The following is a 19,690-nucleotide window of genomic DNA, read 5'->3' on the forward strand; positions in this document are numbered from 1 at the left end:
GGAGACCAACCCATCTATAATGTTAAAGTAGAAACCACTACTAAAGGACATCAATAAGAAGAGGAGACTAACCCATCTATAATGTTAAAGTAGAAACCACTACTAAAGGACATCAATAAGAAGAGGAGACTAACCCATCTATAATGTTAAAGTAGAAACCACTACTAAAGGACATCAATAAGAGGAGACTAACCCATCTATAATGTTAAAGTAGAAACCACTACTAAAGGACATCAATAAGAGGAGACTAACCCATCTATAATGTTAAAGTAGAAACCACTACTAAAGGACATCAATAAGAAGAGGAGACTAACCCATCTATAATGTTAAAGTAGAAACCACTACTAAAGGACATCAATAAGAAGAGGAGACTAACCCATCTATAATGTTAAAGTAGAAACCACTACTAAAGGACATCAATAAGAAGAGGAGACTAACCCATCTATAATGTTAAAGTAGAAACCACTACTAAAGGACATCAATAAGAAGAGGAGACTAACCCATCTATAATGTTAAAGTAGAAACCACTACTAAAGGACATCAATAAGAAGAGGAGACTAACCCATCTATAATGTTAAAGTAGAAACCACTACTAAAGGACATCAATAAGAAGAGGAGACCAACCCATCTATAATGTTAAAGTAGAAACCACTACTAAAGGACATCAATAAGAAGAGGAGACTAACCCATCTATAATGTTAAAGTAGAAACCACTACTAAAGGACATCAATAAGAAGAGGAGACTAACCCATCTATAATGTTAAAGTAGAAACCACTACTAAAGGACATCAATAAGAGGAGACTAACCCATCTATAATGTTAAAGTAGAAACCACTACTAAAGGACATCAATAAGAAGAGGAGACTAACCCATCTATAATGTTCAAGTAGAAACCACTACTAAAGGACATCAATAAGAGGAGACTAACCCATCTATAATGTTAAAGTAGAAACCACTACTAAAGGACATCAATAATAAGAAGAGACTTGCTTGGGCCAAGAAACACAAGCAACGGACCTGATTTGTTGAACACGTTGTTGGTTACTACCTGATTCCATGTGTGTTATTTCATAGTTTTGATGGCTTCCCTACATTTCTACAACGTAGAAAATAGTAAAAATAAAGAAAAACCCTTGAATGAGTAGGTGTGTCCAAACTTTTGACTAGTACTGTATGTTAAGGGGATGATTCACCCCAATAGAAAGGTTCATACCTCTAAATACCATGTTATTAGATGGATCCATTTCCCCCCATTAGTTTGGGATTCAGACCTGCAGTCATCTTGATTTCAGACACTATGGAGAAGTGTTCCACAGGCAGTAAATCTGATGTAGAATAAATGGAACCTGGATCCATTTCATTCTATTAACATGGTTTATGTGTTATAGCAGTAATGGGCTTAAACTGATATTAAAATGACAACTCCATAGGTGGTACCAGGTCAGGGGAGTTCATCTCTGCTCCCAGCATCCCTGGGACAGTACTGATCAACATAGCTGACCTGATGCAGAGGTGGACCAGTGATGTTTTCCTCTCAGTGGTGAGACTTGCCCTTCCATTTGACACACCTTTACCTGATGAGATCATACAAGACGTTACAGGCTTATTGCATGTGGAAACAAACCTGCATTAAAATAATGTTGTATATTTAATAAGCAGTGATTTGATTGAGTTTGTTGTAATGGAACCAATAGAAAAGTCCTAAAAGTACAAACAAACCCCGCCCACCTGGAGGACTCAAGGAAATGCTCAAAGTATTTTGTTATTCGTTAGAGAAAACTGTAGCAAAACATTTAGCAACAGAATGGAGTTAATTCATCTTTGATTTTTACTGGAGCACACTGCAGCACTTTCAGGTCCATAGGGTTTTACTGCCCCCTGCTGGAGACTGGAGCACACTGCAGTCCCTTTCAGGTCCATAGGGTGTTACTGCCCCCAGCTGGAGACTGGAGCACACTGCAGTCCCTTTCAGGTCCATAGGGTTTTACTGCCAGATGATGAGGCCCTCATCAATACAGGTACTGTATGTAGAACCATAGTAAAGACCAGTATGGACTATCAATACAGGTACTGTATGTAGAACCATAGTTAAGACCAGTATGGACTATCAATACATCTTATATATTTTTGTGCCAAACACTAAAGCATGATATTGTAATAAATCTACACCCTATTCCCTACGTAGAACACTACTTTAGACCTGGTCAGAAGCACCGTAGTGCACTACGTAGGGAATAGGGAACCATTTAGAACAGAGACAGTAATTCCCCTGAACATCTTCCTCTTCCTCATCTGGTTTCTTGAACAGCCCTTCACTCCTCCCCTCTTCCTCCCCTCCTCCCTCTTCATTCTATTCTATCAGCCACACCACTAGCTCACCTCCACACAATACATTTACAAGTTAAAGACACACCTTGGAATAAATAACAAAGGAATACTATTACTAGATGAAGTTGAGTGTTTTTTATTATTTCCCATCACCATAAATCATATTTAAATCACTGAACAGTAGCAGACCTAACTTCATCTGTTCCTGACTCTGGATAGTGGATTAAAAAGACCATCAATCTCCAATGATATTAAAGTACTATTCTGAACATTACTGATATACTGAGTGGCAAGTCAAGATATCTGCTGGTTTTATTGTTTGGTCAACAGCACCACCTGCTGGACAGGTTTAATGTTGCTGGACTGAGCAGTATGGGAGGATGAAAGATGACACATTTAGGGCCGGTTTCCTGGACATCTACATTGAACATACTGTTTAGTCCAGGACTAGGATTCATCTGTGTCTGGGAAACCAGACCATATAGTTTAGTAGAAAGGAAGTGATACCAGCTTGTAGTGGGCTGACTAGTCCTGAATTGTCCTTTAGTTCCTGGACCATTTTCCATGCAGCTCCAGGTGACAGAGAACACATCAATTAGGACCGAGCCAACAAGCTGATCAATGATACTGAGGAGAATTACATAGAGACAGAGAACCAACTGAGAAAACATATCAATGGTTCTGAATGACAACCAATATACATCAACACCAGACATCATGATTCATGGAAATGTACAAGATTAAAACATTGCATTGAATTTTAATTAATAACAAATCAGTTTACAGTTTAACCAGCTCAGCAGAACCAGTGAGACCAAACCCAGGATAGAGGGGCTGAGTGAATGTGGTCTGGACTCTGTGGAGGAGGGTCATTGTGTCAGAGACACTGTAGAAGGACAGAGTACCTGCCTTGTGATCCAGGTACACTCCTACTCTGGAGGACTGAGGGCCTGATACTTTAGTCTCAACATTATTGTGTCTGAAACAATAACCATCACTAGAGCACTTTAAACTCCAGGACTTGTTATTGTATCCAAATCTACCATCTCTCTCTGTTCTGCTGATGTCTTTATATGAGACTGCTGTAGCAACACCACCAGTCCTCTCCACCTCCCAGTAACAGCGTCCAGACAGACCCTCTCTACACAGAACCTGCCACCAGTAGGTGAATCTGTCTGGATGGTCAGGATATGGTTGGACTTGGTCTGTACTGGTCACCTTTCTGTTCCCTTCAGACAGAGAGAGGCGTGTGTGTGCTGTGTTTGGGTCCAGTGTGAGCTGACAGGAATCTGGGAGAAGAGCAGAGACCAACGAGGGGAGTCAGAACAATAAGTTAAGTCAGATACTGTATCTCCCCTGTCTTTGATTAGAGCACAGCAGAGATCAAATCAGAGAAATATGAGGAGTCAGATAGAGACCCAGTCTTTGATTAGATCTACTATTGCTATATATTTCTAGAGGGATTGTTAGGAGTGTCAGTAAAAAGAGACTGTTAGTTACTTCACAATAAAGAGACTCACATTGTAACAACTGTTCTCTGGTCTTGGGCTCTGGAGGCAGTACAACATCCACTATATTCACTACAGACACACAAACACATTGACAGAGAGAGGGAATGTTATCATCAGACCATATTCCACATGTATATGACTAGTAGGGAACTTTCAATGGTCTAAAGTTGATGTTCTTATTGTTTTCAACACACCTGTAGTGGAGATCTTGGTCCATTCTCCTTTAAGGAAGTCTTCTAGTTTCTCTCTCAGTTCAGACACAGTCTGACTCACATCTCCAAAGGACTGAAGAGGACGGACAACGATGCTGGGTAAGTCTGAAGATACACTGATACTGGAGAGAGACTGATACCTCTGGAGAGAGAGAGAGAGAGAGACTGATACCTCTGGAGAGAGAGAGAGAGAGACTGATACCTCTGGAGAGAGAGAGAGAGAGAGAGAGAGAGACTGATACCTCTGGAGAGAGAGAGAGAGAGAGAGACTGATACCTCTGGAGAGAGAGAGAGAGAGAGAGAGACTGATACCTCTGGAGAGAGAGAGAGAGAGAGAGAGACTGATACCTCTGAGAGAGAGAGAGAGAGAGAGAGAGACTGATACCTCTGGAGAGAGAGAGAGAGAGAGAGAGAGAGAGACTGATACCTCTGGAGAGAGAGAGAGAGAGAGAGAGAGAGAGAGAGACTGATACCTCTGGAGAGAGAGAGAGAGAGAGAGAGAGAGACTGATACCTCTGGAGAGAGAGAGAGAGAGGGAGAGAGAGAGAGAGAGAGGGAGAGAGAGAGAGAGACACAACTCTGGAGAGAGAGAAAGAGAGGGACGGACAGAGAGAGAGAGAGGGGGACGGACAGAGAGAGAGAGAGGGGGACGGACAGAGAGAGAGAGAGGGGGACGGACAGAGAGAGAGAGAGGGGGACGGACAGAGAGAGAGAGAGGGGGACGGACAGAGAGAGAGAGGGGGACGGACAGAGAGAGAGAGAGGGGGACGGACAGAGAGAGAGAGAGGGGGACGGACAGAGAGAGAGAGAGGGGGACGGACAGAGAGAGAGAGAGGGGGACGGACAGAGAGAGAGAGAGAGAGGGGGACGGACAGAGAGAGAGAGAGGGGGACGGACAGAGAGAGAGAGAGGGGGACGGACAGAGAGAGAGAGAGGGGACGGACAGAGAGAGAGAGAGGGGGACGGACAGAGAGAGAGAGAGGGGGACGGACAGAGAGAGAGAGAGGGGGACGGACAGAGAGAGAGAGAGGGGGACGGACAGAGAGAGAGAGAGGGGACGGACAGAGAGAGAGAGAGAGGGGACGGACAGAGAGAGAGAGAGGGGGACGGACAGAGAGAGAGAGAGGGGGACGGACAGAGAGAGAGAGAGAGAGGGGGACGGACAGAGAGAGAGAGAGAGGGGGACGGACAGAGAGAGAGAGAGGGGGACGGACAGAGAGAGAGAGAGGGGGACGGACAGAGAGAGAGAGAGGGGGACGGACAGAGAGAGAGAGAGAGGGACGGACAGAGAGAGAGAGGGACGGACAGAGAGAGAGAGGGACGGACAGAGAGAGAGAGAGAGGGACAGAGAGAGAGAGGGACGGACAGAGAGAGAGAGGGACGGACAGAGAGAGAGAGAGAGAGGGGGACGGACAGAGAGAGAGAGAGAGAGGGGGAAGGACAGAGAGAGAGAGAGAGGGGGACGGACAGAGAGAGAGAGAGAGAGGGGGACGGACAGAGAGAGAGAGAGAGAGGGGGACGGACAGAGAGAGAGAGAGAGAGGGACGGACAGAGAGAGAGAGGGGGACGGACAGAAGGAGACGGACAGAGGGAGAGAGAGAGAGGGACGGACAGAGGGAGAGAGAGAGAGGGACGGACAGAGGGAGAGAGAGAGAGAGGGACGGACAGAGAGAGAGAGAGAGAGAGGGACGGACAGAGAGAGAGAGAGAGAGGGGGACGGACAGAGAGAGAGAGAGAGAGGGGGACGGACAGAGAGAGAGAGAGGGGGACGGACAGAGAGAGAGAGAGGGGGACGGACAGACAGACAGACAGACAGAGGGACGGACAGACAGACAGACAGACAGAGGGACGGACAGACAGACAGAGAGATAGGGACGGACAGACAGACAGAGAGATAGGGACGGACAGACAGACAGAGAGATAGGGACGGACAGACAGACAGAGAGATAGGGACGGACAGGCAGACAGAGAGAGAGGGACGGACAGACCAACAGAGAGAGAGGGACGGACAGACCAACAGAGGGACGGACAGAGGGACGGACAGACAGAGGGACGGACTGACAGACAGAGAGGGACGGACGGACAGACAGAGGGACGGACAGACAGAGGGACGGACAGACAGACAGAGAGAGAGGGACGGACAGACGAACAGAGAGAGAGGGACGGACGGACGGACAGAGGGACGGACAGACAGACAGAGAGAGGGACAGACAGACAGAGGGACGGACAGACAGACAGAGAGACGGACAGACAGAGGGACGGACAGACAGAGGGACGGACAGACAGAGGGACGGACAGACAGACAGAGAGGGATGGACAGACAGACAGACAGAGAGGGATGGACAGACAGACAGAGAGGGACGGACAGACAGACAGAGAGGGACAGACAGACAGACAGAGAGGGACAGACAGACAGACAGAGAGGGACGGACAGACAGACAGAGAGGGACGGACAGAGACAGAGGAGAGGGACGGACAGAGACAGAGGAGAGGGACGGACAGAGAGAGAGACGGACAGAGAGAGAGAGGGACGGACAGACAGACAGACAGACAGAGAGGGACGGACAGACAGACAGACAGAGAGGGACGGACAGACAGACAGACAGAGAGGGACGGACGGACGGACAGAGAGAGGGACAGACAGACAGAGGGACGGACAGACAGAGGGACGGACAGACAGAGGGACGGACAGACAGAGGGACGGACAGACAGAGGGACGGACAGACAGAGGGACGGACAGACAGAGGGACGGACAGACAGACAGAGAGGGATGGACAGACAGACAGAGAGGGATGGACAGACAGACAGAGAGGGATGGACAGACAGACAGACAGAGAGGGACGGACAGACAGACAGAGAGGGACAGACAGACAGACAGAGAGGGACGGACAGAGACAGAGGAGAGGGACGGACAGAGACAGAGGAGAGGGACGGACAGAGACAGAGGAGAGGGACGGACAGAGAGAGAGACGGACAGAGAGAGAGAGGGACGGACAGACAGACAGACAGAGGGACGGACAGACAGACAGACAGACAGAGAGGGACGGACAGACAGACAGAGAGGGACGGACAGACAGACAGACAGACAGAGAGGGACGGACAGACAGACAGACAGAGAGGGACGGACAGACAGACAGACAGAGAGGGACGGACAGACAGACAGACAGGGACGGACAGACAGACAGACAGACAGAGAGAGAGGGACGGACAGACAGAGAGAGAGAGAGAGGGACGGACAGACAGAGAGAGAGAGGGAGGGAGGGACAGACAGAGAGAGAGAGGGACGGACAGACAGAGAGAGAGGGGGACGGACAGAGAGAGAGAGAGAGGGACGGACAGACAGACAGAGAGAGAGGGACAGACAGACAGAGAGAGAGAGGGACGGACAGAGAGAGAGAGGGACGGACAGAGAGAGAGAGGGACGGACAGAGAGAGAGAGAGGACGGACAGAGAGAGAGAGAGGAACGGACAGAGAGAGAGAGAGGAACAGACAGAGAGAGAGAGACATTTCCCATGAAGTTAATTTCATATCACATGTAACAAGACAGTTTAGTTACCTGGAGGAAATGGATGTGATCCTCTGTGTGTGAGAGCTGCTCCAGCTCAGTGCTTCTCTTCCTCAGCTCAGCGATCTCCTGCTTCAGTTGCTCCAGGAGTCCTTCAGCTTGACTCACTTGAGCCTTCTCTCGGGCTCTGATCAGCTCCTTCACCTCAGAGCTCCTTCTCTCAATGGAGCGGATCAGCTCAGTAAAGATCTGATCACTGTCCTCCACTGCTGACTGTGCAGAGCGCTGGAGAGAGAGAGACAGAGAGAGAGAGGGACAGAGAGAGAGAGGGACAGAGAGAGAGAGGGACAGAGAGAGAGAGGGACAGAGAGAGAGAGGGACAGAGAGAGAGACAGAGAGAGAGACAGAGAGACAGAGAGAGAGAGAGACAGAGAGAGAGAGAGACAGAGAGAGAGAGAGACAGAGAGAGAGAGAGACAGAGAGAGAGAGAGACAGAGAGAGAGAGAGACAGAGAGAGAGAGACAGAGAGAGAGAGACAGAGAGATAGACAGGTTCAGTCAGAACTCTGCTCTCCAGGTCCACCAGGCCTTGTCAGAACACCTCTTGGTCCTGCTCTACTCTCCTCCCTCCTGGACAGACAGGTACAGAACACCTCTTGGTCCTGCTCTACTCTCCTCCCTCCTGGACAGACAGGTACAGGACACCTCTTGGTCCTGCTCTACTCTCCTCCCTCCTGGACAGACAGGTACAGAACACCTCTTGGTATATAATATATATCTCATATCATCATTCAGAACTTTAAGCATATCTTTGGGAGGACGCCCAGCCTGTTTGACAAAGATAAACAAAGAATTTTTTCCAAATTTGTGCTGACAAAATAATCAAATGTAATGTTTTTTACCAAAAACTCTACATGGAAAGCAGAAAGCTGTGATCAATTAAATACAACGTTAACTAGATATTATCTGTGTCATTTATAGCCTGGCACAGATAGTAAAACTACATTAAATACAACGTTAACTAGATATTATCTGTGTCATTTATAGCCTGGCACAGATAGTGAAACTACATTAAATACAACGTTAACTAGATATTATCTGTGTCATTTATAGCCTGGCACAGATAGTAAAACTACATTAAATACAACGTTAACTAGATATTATCTGTGTCATTTATAGCCTGGCACAGATAGTGAAACTACATTAAATACAACGTTAACTAGATATTATCTGTGTCATTTATAGCCTGGCACAGATAGTGAAACTACATTAAATACATCGTTAACTAGATATTATCTGTGTCATTTATAGCCTGGCACAGATAGTAAAACTACATTAAATACAACGTTAACTTGATGTTATCTGTGTCATTTATAGCCTGGCACAGATAGTGAAACTACATTAAATACAACGTTAACTAGATATTATCTGTGTCATTTATAGCCTGGCACAGATAGTAAAACTACTGTAGCGACCCGCACAGACAGCTGTGTGTTATGTGTTCGGCTAGTAGCTGGTTGTGTTGTACTTACCAGTTCCCAGTGTTCGCGGGGTCCGACATGCCAATCAACCTGCTATCTGCCAATCACAGGAATGCCTGGGATGTTCTGATGCCGGGCATCCTGGTGGTTGGCGGAGTGGCGTGGAGGGGGCGGGGCATTGGAAGTTAAGCTTCAGCCTTTGTTCTCTCTCTGACGTCTGGGCTTCACAAGAGAAGGTCCCGATTGGCTTGTGGGGTATCTTTCATTTATTTGGCGTGAGCTCAGGCCAAACAGTAGCCTGTGTAAAGTTGCTAATAAACCGTCAATTCGTAACTCAATCCTCTGTCTGGACAATTGTTCCTTTATGATCGAGTCAGGTCATTACACTACATTAAATACAACGTTAACTAGATATCATCGCCACATAACGTATGTCGAATTTAAAAGACACCGTTACCGTTAGTAACGTCTGTTACACTGTAACTTACAGGCAGCCTCACATAAAAACCTATTGGTTAACAAAGCTTTGATTATGACCAAAGTCTATAGTAGTGAAAACTCTCTCTCTCTATTCTAACTTACCACACATTCACATCACTGCCTCGACATGAATGTGTCCTGTCAGAGCCGTTTCCTGTCCGTTAACTGTTAACAGTCTCGAGCCACAGCTTAACCAATGAGCTACAAGGAGGACTGACAGTCACGAGCGGTGCAGCAGCCTCTGCAGCAGCAGCCTCCCCCGGGTCCTAGTGCCCGCCCGGTAAGACGGTTAAGATGTGATGGAACGGTTGACGGAGAGAAAATAAATCACAGAGAAAATATATTGACTGATATATTGAATTGTTTAGGGAAGCTTTAGCTTTGGCTTTAATACATTCTGAAAATACTTGAAAATAAAAATAATAGTAGCCCTCTTCAGGAACAACAAAACCCTCACAGACCAACTTCTTCTTCTATGATATAATGGAGGTCCTCAAATCTTATTTTGGGGATATGGAGGCGTCTCGTGTGGCCAATAGCCTGGGGAAATGCATAGCGCCAAATTCAAATAATACGCGATAAAACTCAAACTTTCATTAAATCACACATGCAGGGTACTCAATTAAAGCTACACTCGTTATGAATCCAGCCAACATGTCAGATTTTAAAAATGCTTTTCGGCGAAAGCATGAGAAGCTATTATCTGATAGCATGCACCCCCCTGAACCACCTGAACGAGATGTAAACAAATGAATTAGAGTCGCCGGCGCTACACAAAACGCTGAAATAAAATATAAAACATGCATTACCTTTGACGAGCTTCTTTGTTGGCACTCCAAAATGCCCCATAAACATCACAATTGGTCCTTTTTTTTGATTAATTCCGTCCATGTTTACCCAAAATGTCCATTTATAAAGCCCGTTTTGATCCAGAAAAAAAAACAGCTTTCCAAAACGCAACGTCATGACAAAACATTTCAAAAGTTGCTTAAAACTATGCCAAAATACTTCAAACTACTTTTGTAATCCAACTTTAGGTATTTTTAAACGTTAATAATCGATCAAATTGTTGACGGGGCGATCTGTATTCAATAACAGCAAGTCAACAATACATGCACGGTTTTCTCTCTTCCATAACATAATCCACAGTGTCACCTCTGCCTCTTCTTCGTTTCACCAATGATTAACTTCAACCCAAAGACTGGTGACATCCTGTGGAAGTTGTAGGAACTGTAAACTGGGCGCTATCTAATTTCCCTTGACAAAGACAATTCAGGGAACTGCCAGAGGGATTTTTGTTTTTCTGAACAGTTTTTCCTTGGGCTTTTGCCTGCTACATAAGTTCTGTTATAGTCACAGACATGATTGAACCAGTTTTAGAAACTTCAGAGTGTTTTCTATCCACACATACTAATCATAGGCATATACTATAGTCCTGGCATGAGTAGCAGGAAGTTGAAATTTTGCACGCTTTTTATCAAAAAGTAGAAATGCTGCACCCTATCCTTTAAGAGGTGTGGTCCACAAACCAACATTAAAACCCTCACAGACCAACTTCTTCTATGATATAATGGAGATCCTCAAACCAACGTTAAAGGTGCATGGCGCCACCTACTGTTCTGGAGTGTGTTCAATCACGGTTTACACCATTAAATCCTCCTACCCAACTAAGTTCTTCTGAGAAAATAAAGGAGTCCTACTAACTTCTAATAGACCCTCCCCATCCCCCAAATCCCTTCCAAGTGTAATGTTTACTGTTCATTTCTGATTGTTTATTTCACTTTTGTTTATTGTCTATTTCACTTGCTTTGGCAACATAAACATATATTATTTCCATGCCAATAAAGCCCTATGAATTTAATTCAATTGAGAGAGAGACAGTTCCATTTTAATGTATAGGGGACATGAGTCGGTCATTGTTACTCATGGTTATGTGATGAGGCAGCCCAGTTGGTTACATGAACCAGTCTATTCTCTGAAAGGGGTCCAGACAGCCTGTTCCCAACAGTGGGGTCAGTGGGCTTGGATAGGGGCCCCTCTCCCTCTCTCTCTGACTGGAGGAGATAAGTGAAATGGTGTGTCTCCTCTGGTCAACAATACTCACCTTGAAAGACTTCACAGCTTTTTGGAGCTTCTTCAGCTCCTTCTCTCTCTCCTGGAATCTCTGCTGGACCTTCTGCTGACTCATCCCCAGCTGCCTCTGTGGAGAATCACTCTTCAATGAGCTATCAAGCTTTATTAGTCCAGTAGATCAATAGTATAGTAATGTGACATAGGACCCATAGAGAGGAAGGTCTACAATCCTGAGGAAGTCCCTTTACAATATTATATTATGTTGCTATGTGAATGATTATAGTTTTTATGGTAGGCCTACATGTATCAAGGGGTTGAGACTGAACTTTGGACTCATAAAATGCCATTCAGAATGATAATAGTGTTTGACTTTAGAAAATGGTGATACATTTGGAGAATCTGGGTTGACATATCTATATACTCAAGGTTTGTGTTCATATTTGTGGATCCATTTCATATTGTATATAATATAATGATCTCATATTCAAACAGATTTAGTTCCTACTGTATCTTTAATTCTTAGTTTATCAGACAGCCACCAACAAGTTGTTCTGGTCTTACCTGTTTCTCAGTCCTCTCTGCTGCAGCTGACACTGTATCATGGCCTTTATGTTCATCCATTGTACACAGATAACAGATACACTGCTGATCGGTACGACAGTAAACCTCCAGCAGTTTGTCATGATGAGAGCAGATCTTCTCCTGTAGTTGTGCGGTGGCTTTGACCAGCTTGTGCTTCTTGAAAGCAGGAGACTCATAGTGAGGTTGGAGGTGAGTCTCACAGTAAGAGGCCAGACATGCCAGACAGGACATGAGGGCTTTCTGCTTTCTGGTCCCAGTGCAGAAATCACACGCCACATCTCCAGGTCCAGCAGAGCACAGAGCAGGAGGGGGAGCAGCCTGGAGTCCTGTCTTCCTCAGTTTCTCCACCAGCTCAGCCAACATGTTATTTTTCCTCAGATTAGGCCTTGGAGTGAAGGTCTCTCTGCACTGAGGACAGCTATAGACCCCTTTCAGAACATCCTGATCCCAGCAGCCCTCAATACAGCTCCTACAGTAACTGTGTCCACAGGGAATGGTGACCGGCTCCTTCAGTAGATCCAGACAGACAGAACAACAGAACTGGTCCTGGTCCAGCAGAACTCCCTGTTGAGCCATTTGGACGGTTGTTCACTCTCACACAGACACTCAGATCAGTTGCGTTTCCTCAGAAAAGAGTTTGTGGGAAGGGGAGGGACTTCCTGGTTCTGCCAGAGGGGTGGGGTTAGAAAGGAGGGAGGGGTTATAGGAATGGAGGAAGAGAGAGAGGAACTGCATGCAACAGCAAGAGGGAGACAAATAGTTTTGTTCCAAGGTTAGAGCCCTTAACATGGAACAAATGACATAATGAATCTTAAAATGTGAGTTGTTAGAATATATGAAGGGTAACAGTTTCTATGAAGTACGTATGTATCATTATTTTAATGACCTTTATAATGCCTTATAATACACCTATGTGTAGTAATTAATCAATAAGGCCTGAGGAGGTGTGGTATATAGTTAATATACAGCACCACAGATAAGGACTGAGGAGGTGTGGTATATAGTTAATATACAGTACCACAGATAAGGACTGAGGAGGTGTGGTATATAGTTAATATACAGTACCACAGATAAGGACTGAGGAGGTGTGGTATATAGTTAATATACAGTACCACGGATAAGGACTGAGGAGGTGTGGTATATAGTTAATATACAGTACCACAGATAAGGACTGAGGAGGTGTGGTATATAGTTAATATACAGTACCACAGATAAGGACTGAGGAGGTGTGGTATATAGTTAATATACAGTACCACAGATAAGGACTGAGGAGGTGTGGTATATAGTTAATATACAGTACCACAGATAAGGACTGAGGAGGTGTGGTATATAGTTAATATACAGTACCACAGATAAGGACTGAGGAGGTGTGGTATATAGTTAATATACAGTACCACAGATAAGGACTGAGGAGGTGTGGTATATAGTTAATATACAGTACCACAGATAAGGACTGAGGAGGTGTGGTATATAGTTAATATACAGTACCACAGATAAGGACTGAGGAGGTGTGTATATAGTTAATATACAGTACCACAGATATAGTTAATATACAGTAACACAGATAAGGACTGAGGAGGTGTGGTATATAGTTAATATACAGTACCACAGATAAGGACTGAGGAGGTGTGGTATATAGTTAATATACAGTACCACAGATAAGGACTGTTCTTAGACAAGATACAACGAGGATTGAGAATTATCTTACATATTCAAAAATGCAATAAAATTGTAATTGGCAGTAATATCTAACAATGTTTGTGTTTCTAGCTCCAACAGGGCAGTAATATCTAACAATGCTTGTGTTCCTAGCTCCAACAGGGCAGTAATATCTAACAATGCTTGTGTTCCTAGCTCCAACAGGGCAGTAATATCTAACAATGCTTGTGTTCCTGACTCCAACAGTGCAGTAATATCTAACAATGTTTGTGTTCCTGACTCCAACAGTGCAGTAATATCTAACAATGTTTGTGTTTCTAGCTCCAACAGGGCAGTAATATCTAACAATGCTTGTGTTCCTAGCTCCAACAGTGCAGTAATATCTAACAATGCTTGTGTTCCTGACTCCAACAGGGCAGTAATATCTAACAATGCTTGTGTTCCTTACTCACAGACGGCAAATCTAAAAAGTAAAATAAAATATTAGGACAAGCATTGATAGATATAGATATATATGTTGTATACTGTGATGTGATGCATAGATAATTTGGAGTACATCTGTAGTATATCTGAAGAATAGTATATGTACAGTAGTAGTTAAATAGGACAGGCCTTGACTAGAATACAGTATATACATATGAAGTGGACAGTAGTAGTTAAATAGGACAGGCCTTGACTAGAATACAGTATATACACATGAAGTGGACAGTAGTAGTTAAATAGGACAGGCCTTGACTAGAATACAGTATATACACATGAAGTGGACAGTAGTAGTTAAATAGGACAGGCCTTGACTAGAATACAGTATATACATATTGTAGCGGTATTTATTAGAGAGGGGTAAAGATAAAGATTTTGTTGTGGCGCCAGGCAGGTATTAACCCTGCCGAAAGGAGAAGAGTAGAATAGAGAGAGTACCACTACCAGACACACACACATCAGCAGAAGAGACTGCCCAGAGTGTAGCCTGTTTACCAGATAGCCAGTGGAGAGAGAAGAGAATACACACCCTATAAAACCCACATCACAGCACAGGAGTAACCAAGAATACCTCATACAATAATAATGTCAGAGCAAGTGAACAGTAACTTCATACAAGAAAGAACCCAGTCATCATCAGAGGATTTGCAGTAACATGTATTATGTTCCAGTGGATGAGAGCAGAGGGTATGAATGTGGGGGTGTTCATAGACACACCAAAGGCGTGCCGGTGTCCTGTCTGACCGTCCGATGGTTTGTATGTCAAAGCTTCGCAACAATGTTGCTACTAATCCATGAGAACCATAACCGGCGCGGTGCCAAACGATAACAACCACGACCTCGAGCTGTCACACCGATGATTGAGTTAAATACTTTATAAACTACACACGCTGAAAATAAACCAAACTTCTGCAGCATAGCACACACAGTCAAACTGTCGCGCCAACCAAGAGCTCCTCTCCAGAGAGCTGAAACAGCGGTGTTTATTTCCTCCTTCCTTCCTGCTGATGCGCTCTCACAGTGCAGCGCACGTGAAGGCTCCGTGCAGGATTTCACCACAGCGCGAGCACATGGAAACTCACTCAAACACTGTCCCAAGTTCCCACAAGCTACAATAGGTACCCTAGTTAGCGATCTGGTATCAGGATAAATATAACAATGAGTCACCGATTTTATACTATGTATTTTTTATTAGCTATGTCATAAATGGCAAATGCAACGTTCGTATATACGGGCTCACTGTAATACCACGCAGGGCAGAACAGAGAACTGACAGGATGTACGTAAACATTGTTCTGATACACATTATGATAGACGGAGTTCCAACCCGTCTGTTGGCCTATCACAGTAGAGACTGGGCGTGGTTTAAACTTGCCCAGCCTATCGCAGGCGCTCAGGCGGGTCCCCGTCTCTTCGCGCTTCTTCCTCCCTCCGTCGATGTATAGATCCTTACTGTTCTGGTATCGCAGCCGAGTTGCTCAGTTCCTGCTATTGTGTTGTTCAGTATCTTTCCGTCTCAGTTAAACCACGTGACGACCACCTATCACAACTCTGTAAGATACAGCAAGTCACACCATGTGCTCAATATTGTTACATACAAACACAAGGACAAAGCATCTGCTGGGCTGTTATCTACAGTTTTGCAACATGCAGGTCACACCGTGTTACTCAGTTCTTGTCACACACAAACAGGCAAGTAGCAAGCAGTTGTTTAATCTCATAATGATGCTCTAGTGCACAAATGCAGACACCTCACACAACCAACATCAGATAATATTTAATCATATATATGCTATTGGCTATAATGTAAAATACAGAATCCAACAAAGGTCAGGCAAGAGAGAACAATAAGGGTGAACAGAAATACAGAAACCTGCGATGGACCAAACCAAAATATACAACACTTTTACAATCAAGTGTATTTACCTTATAGATATGAAAAAGTGTTTGTACACCAAAAAATAAGAGACATCTACCACTATCAGATTAGAGACGTTCAGATAAGAGCCATATCAGATTAGAGCCAAAGGGAGACTAGACATCTACCACCCCACTACAACTATCAGATTAGATCAATCAGATTAGAGCCAACAGGGAGACTAGGCATCTACCACTATCAGATTAGAGACGTATCAGATTAGAGCCATAAGGAGACTAGACATCTACCACCCCACTACAACTATCAGATTAGAGCCATATCAGATTAGAGCCAACAGGGAGACTAGGCATCTACCACTATCAGATTAGAGACGTAACGGAGATTAGACATCTACCACCCCACTACCACTATCAGATTAGAGCCATAAGGGAGACTAGACATCTACCACTATCAGATTAGAGCCATCAGGGAGACTAGACATCTACCACCCCACTACCACTATCAGATTAGAGCCATAAGGGAGACTAGACATTTACCACTATCAGATTAGAGCCATAAGGGAGACTAGACATCTACCACCCCACTACCACTATCAGATTAGAGCCATAAGGGAGACTAGACATCTACCAACCCACTACCACTATCAGATTAGAGCCATAAGGGAGACTAGACATCTACCACCCCACTACCACTATCAGATTAGAGCCATAAGGGAGACTAGACATCTACCACCCCACTACCACGATTAGATTAGAGCTATAAAGGAGACTAGACATCTACCACTATCAGATAAGAGCCTTAAGGGAGAAAAGACATCTAACACAATATGATTATAGCCATAAGGAAAATAGACATCTACCACCCACTACCACTATCAGATTAGAGCCGGAAGGGAGACTAGGCATCTACCACCCCACTATCAGATTAGAGCCGTAATTTAGACAAGACATCTACCACTATCAGATTAGAGCCATAAGGGAGACTAGACATCTACCACCCCACTACCACTATCAGATTAGAGCCATAAAGGAGACTAGACATCTACCACCCACTACCACTATCAGATTAGAGCCATAAGGGAGACTAGACATCTACCACTATCAGATTAGAGCCATAAGGGAGACTAGACATCTACCACCCCACTACCACTATCAGATTAGAGCCATAAGGAGACTAGACATCTACCACCCCACTACAACTATCAGATTAGAGCCATAAGGGAGACTAGACATCTACCACCCCACTACCACTATCAGATTAGAGCCATAAGGGAGACTAGACATCTACCACCCACTACCACTATCAGATTAGAGCCAGAAGGGAGACTCGACATCTACCACCCTACTATCAGATTAGAGCCACTATCAGATTAGAGCCAGAAGGGAGATTAGACATCTACCATCCCATTACCACTATCAGATTAGAGCCAGAAGGGAGACTCGACATCTACCACCCTACTATCAGATTAGAGCCATATCAGATTTGAGCCAGAAGGGAGATTAGACATCTACCACCCCACTACCACTATCAGATTAGAGCCAACAGGGAGACTAGGCATCTACCACCCCACTACCACTATCAGATTAGAGCCAACAGGGAGACTAGACATCTACCACCCCACTACCACTATCAGATTAGAGCCAACAGGGAGACTAGGCATCTACCACCCCACTACCACTGTCAGATTAGAGCCATAAGGGAGACTAGGCATCTACCACCCCACTACTACTATCAGTTTAGAGCCATAAGGGATACTAGACATCTACCACCCACTACCACTATCAGATTAGAGCCAACAGGGATACCAGACATCTACCACTATCAGATTAGAGCCAACAGGGAGACTAGACATCTACCACCCCACTACCACTGTCAGATTAGAGCCATAAGGGAGACTAGGCATCTACCACCCCACTACCACTGTCAGATTAGAGCCATAAGGGAGACTAGGCATCTACCACCCCACTACCACTATCAGATTAGAGCCAACAGGGAGACTAGACATCTACCACCCCACTACCACTATCAGATTAGAGCCAACAGGGAGACTAGACATCTACCACTATCAGATTAGAGCCAACAGGGAGACTAGACATCTACCACCCTGCTACAACTATCAGATTAGAGCCATAAGGGAGACTAGGCATCTACCACCCCACTACCACTATCAGATTAGAGCCAACAGGGAGACTAGACATCTACCACCCCACTACCACTATCAGATTAGAGCCAACAGGGAGACTAGGCATCTACCACCCCACTACAACTATCAGATTAGAGCCAACAGGGAGTCTAGGCATCTACCACCCCACTACAACTATCAGATTAGAGCCATAAGGGAGACTAGGCATCTACCACCCCACTACCACTATCAGATTAGAGCCAGAAGGGAGTCTAGACATCTACCACCCCACTACAACTATCAGATTAGAGCCATAAGGGAGACTAGGCATCTACCACCCCACTACCACTATCAGATTAGAGCCAACAGGGAGACTAGACATCTACCACCCCACTACCACTATCAGATTAGAGCCAACAGGGAGTCTAGGCATCTACCACCCCACTACCACTATAAGATTAGAGCCATAAGGGAGACTAGACATCTACCACCCCACTACAACTATCACTATACTGAGGCCTGTAATTTTCATCATACGTACACTTCAAACTTTTGTTATTGACCAAATACTTATTTTACACCATAATTTGCAAATAACTTCATTAAATGTGATTAAATGTGATTTTCTGGATTTTTTTCTCATTTTGTCTGTCTAGTTGAAGTGTACATATGATGAAAATTACAGGCCTCTCTCATCTTTTAAGTGGGAGAACTTGCACAATTGGTGGCTGACTAAATATTTTTTGCCCCACTGTATCTAGTCTTCCTTATGGCTATTTTTAAAGTTTGATTGTATTTTTGAAAGTGTTAGATAATTCTCTATCTGCGTTGTGTCTTTTCTAAGAACAGTCCTTATCCGTGGTACTGTATATTAACTATATACCACACCTCCTCAGTCCTTATCTGTGGTACTGTATATTAACTATATACCACACCTCCTCAGTCCTTATCTGTGGTACTGTATATTAACTATATACCACACCTCCTCAGTCCTTATCTGTGTTACTGTATATTAACTATATACCACACCTCCTCAGTCCTTATCTGTGGTACTGTATATTAACTATATACCACACCTCCTCAGTCTTTATTGATTAATTACAACACATAGGTGTATTATAAGGCATTATAAAGGTCATTAAAATAATGATACATACGTACTTCATAGAAACTGTTACCCTTCATATACTCGAACAACTCACATTTTAAGATTCATTGTCATTTGTTCCATGTTAAGGGCTCTAACCTTGGAACAAAACTATTTGTCTCCCTCTTGCTGTTGCATGCAGTTCCTCTCTCTCTTCCTCCATTCCTCTAACCCCTCCCCCCTTTCTAACCCCACCCCTCTGGCAGAACCAGGAAGTCCCTCCCCTTCCCA

The 19,690-nt window shown here is 44.5% G+C and overlaps 1 protein-coding gene across 1 annotated transcript; it reads right to left on the reverse strand.

The window, feature by feature from the left end:
• Positions 1–3,063: 3,063 nt before the first annotated feature.
• On the reverse strand, positions 3,064–13,021 carry LOC135529962 (tripartite motif-containing protein 16-like). The gene is made up of 6 exons (XM_064958362.1): positions 12,152–13,021; positions 11,622–11,717; positions 7,609–7,842; positions 4,034–4,193; positions 3,849–3,908; positions 3,064–3,617 (listed from the first exon to the last, which is right to left on the reverse strand). The coding sequence occupies exons 1-6, from the start codon at positions 12,746–12,748 to the stop codon at positions 3,109–3,111; spliced, it is 1,656 nt and encodes a 551-aa protein (XP_064814434.1). The 5' UTR covers positions 12,749–13,021; the 3' UTR covers positions 3,064–3,108.
• Positions 13,022–19,690: the final 6,669 nt, after the last annotated feature.

This window comes from Oncorhynchus masou, unplaced genomic scaffold, assembly GCF_036934945.1.
Source record: "Oncorhynchus masou masou isolate Uvic2021 unplaced genomic scaffold, UVic_Omas_1.1 unplaced_scaffold_1218, whole genome shotgun sequence".
NCBI lineage: Eukaryota > Metazoa > Chordata > Actinopteri > Salmoniformes > Salmonidae > Oncorhynchus > Oncorhynchus masou.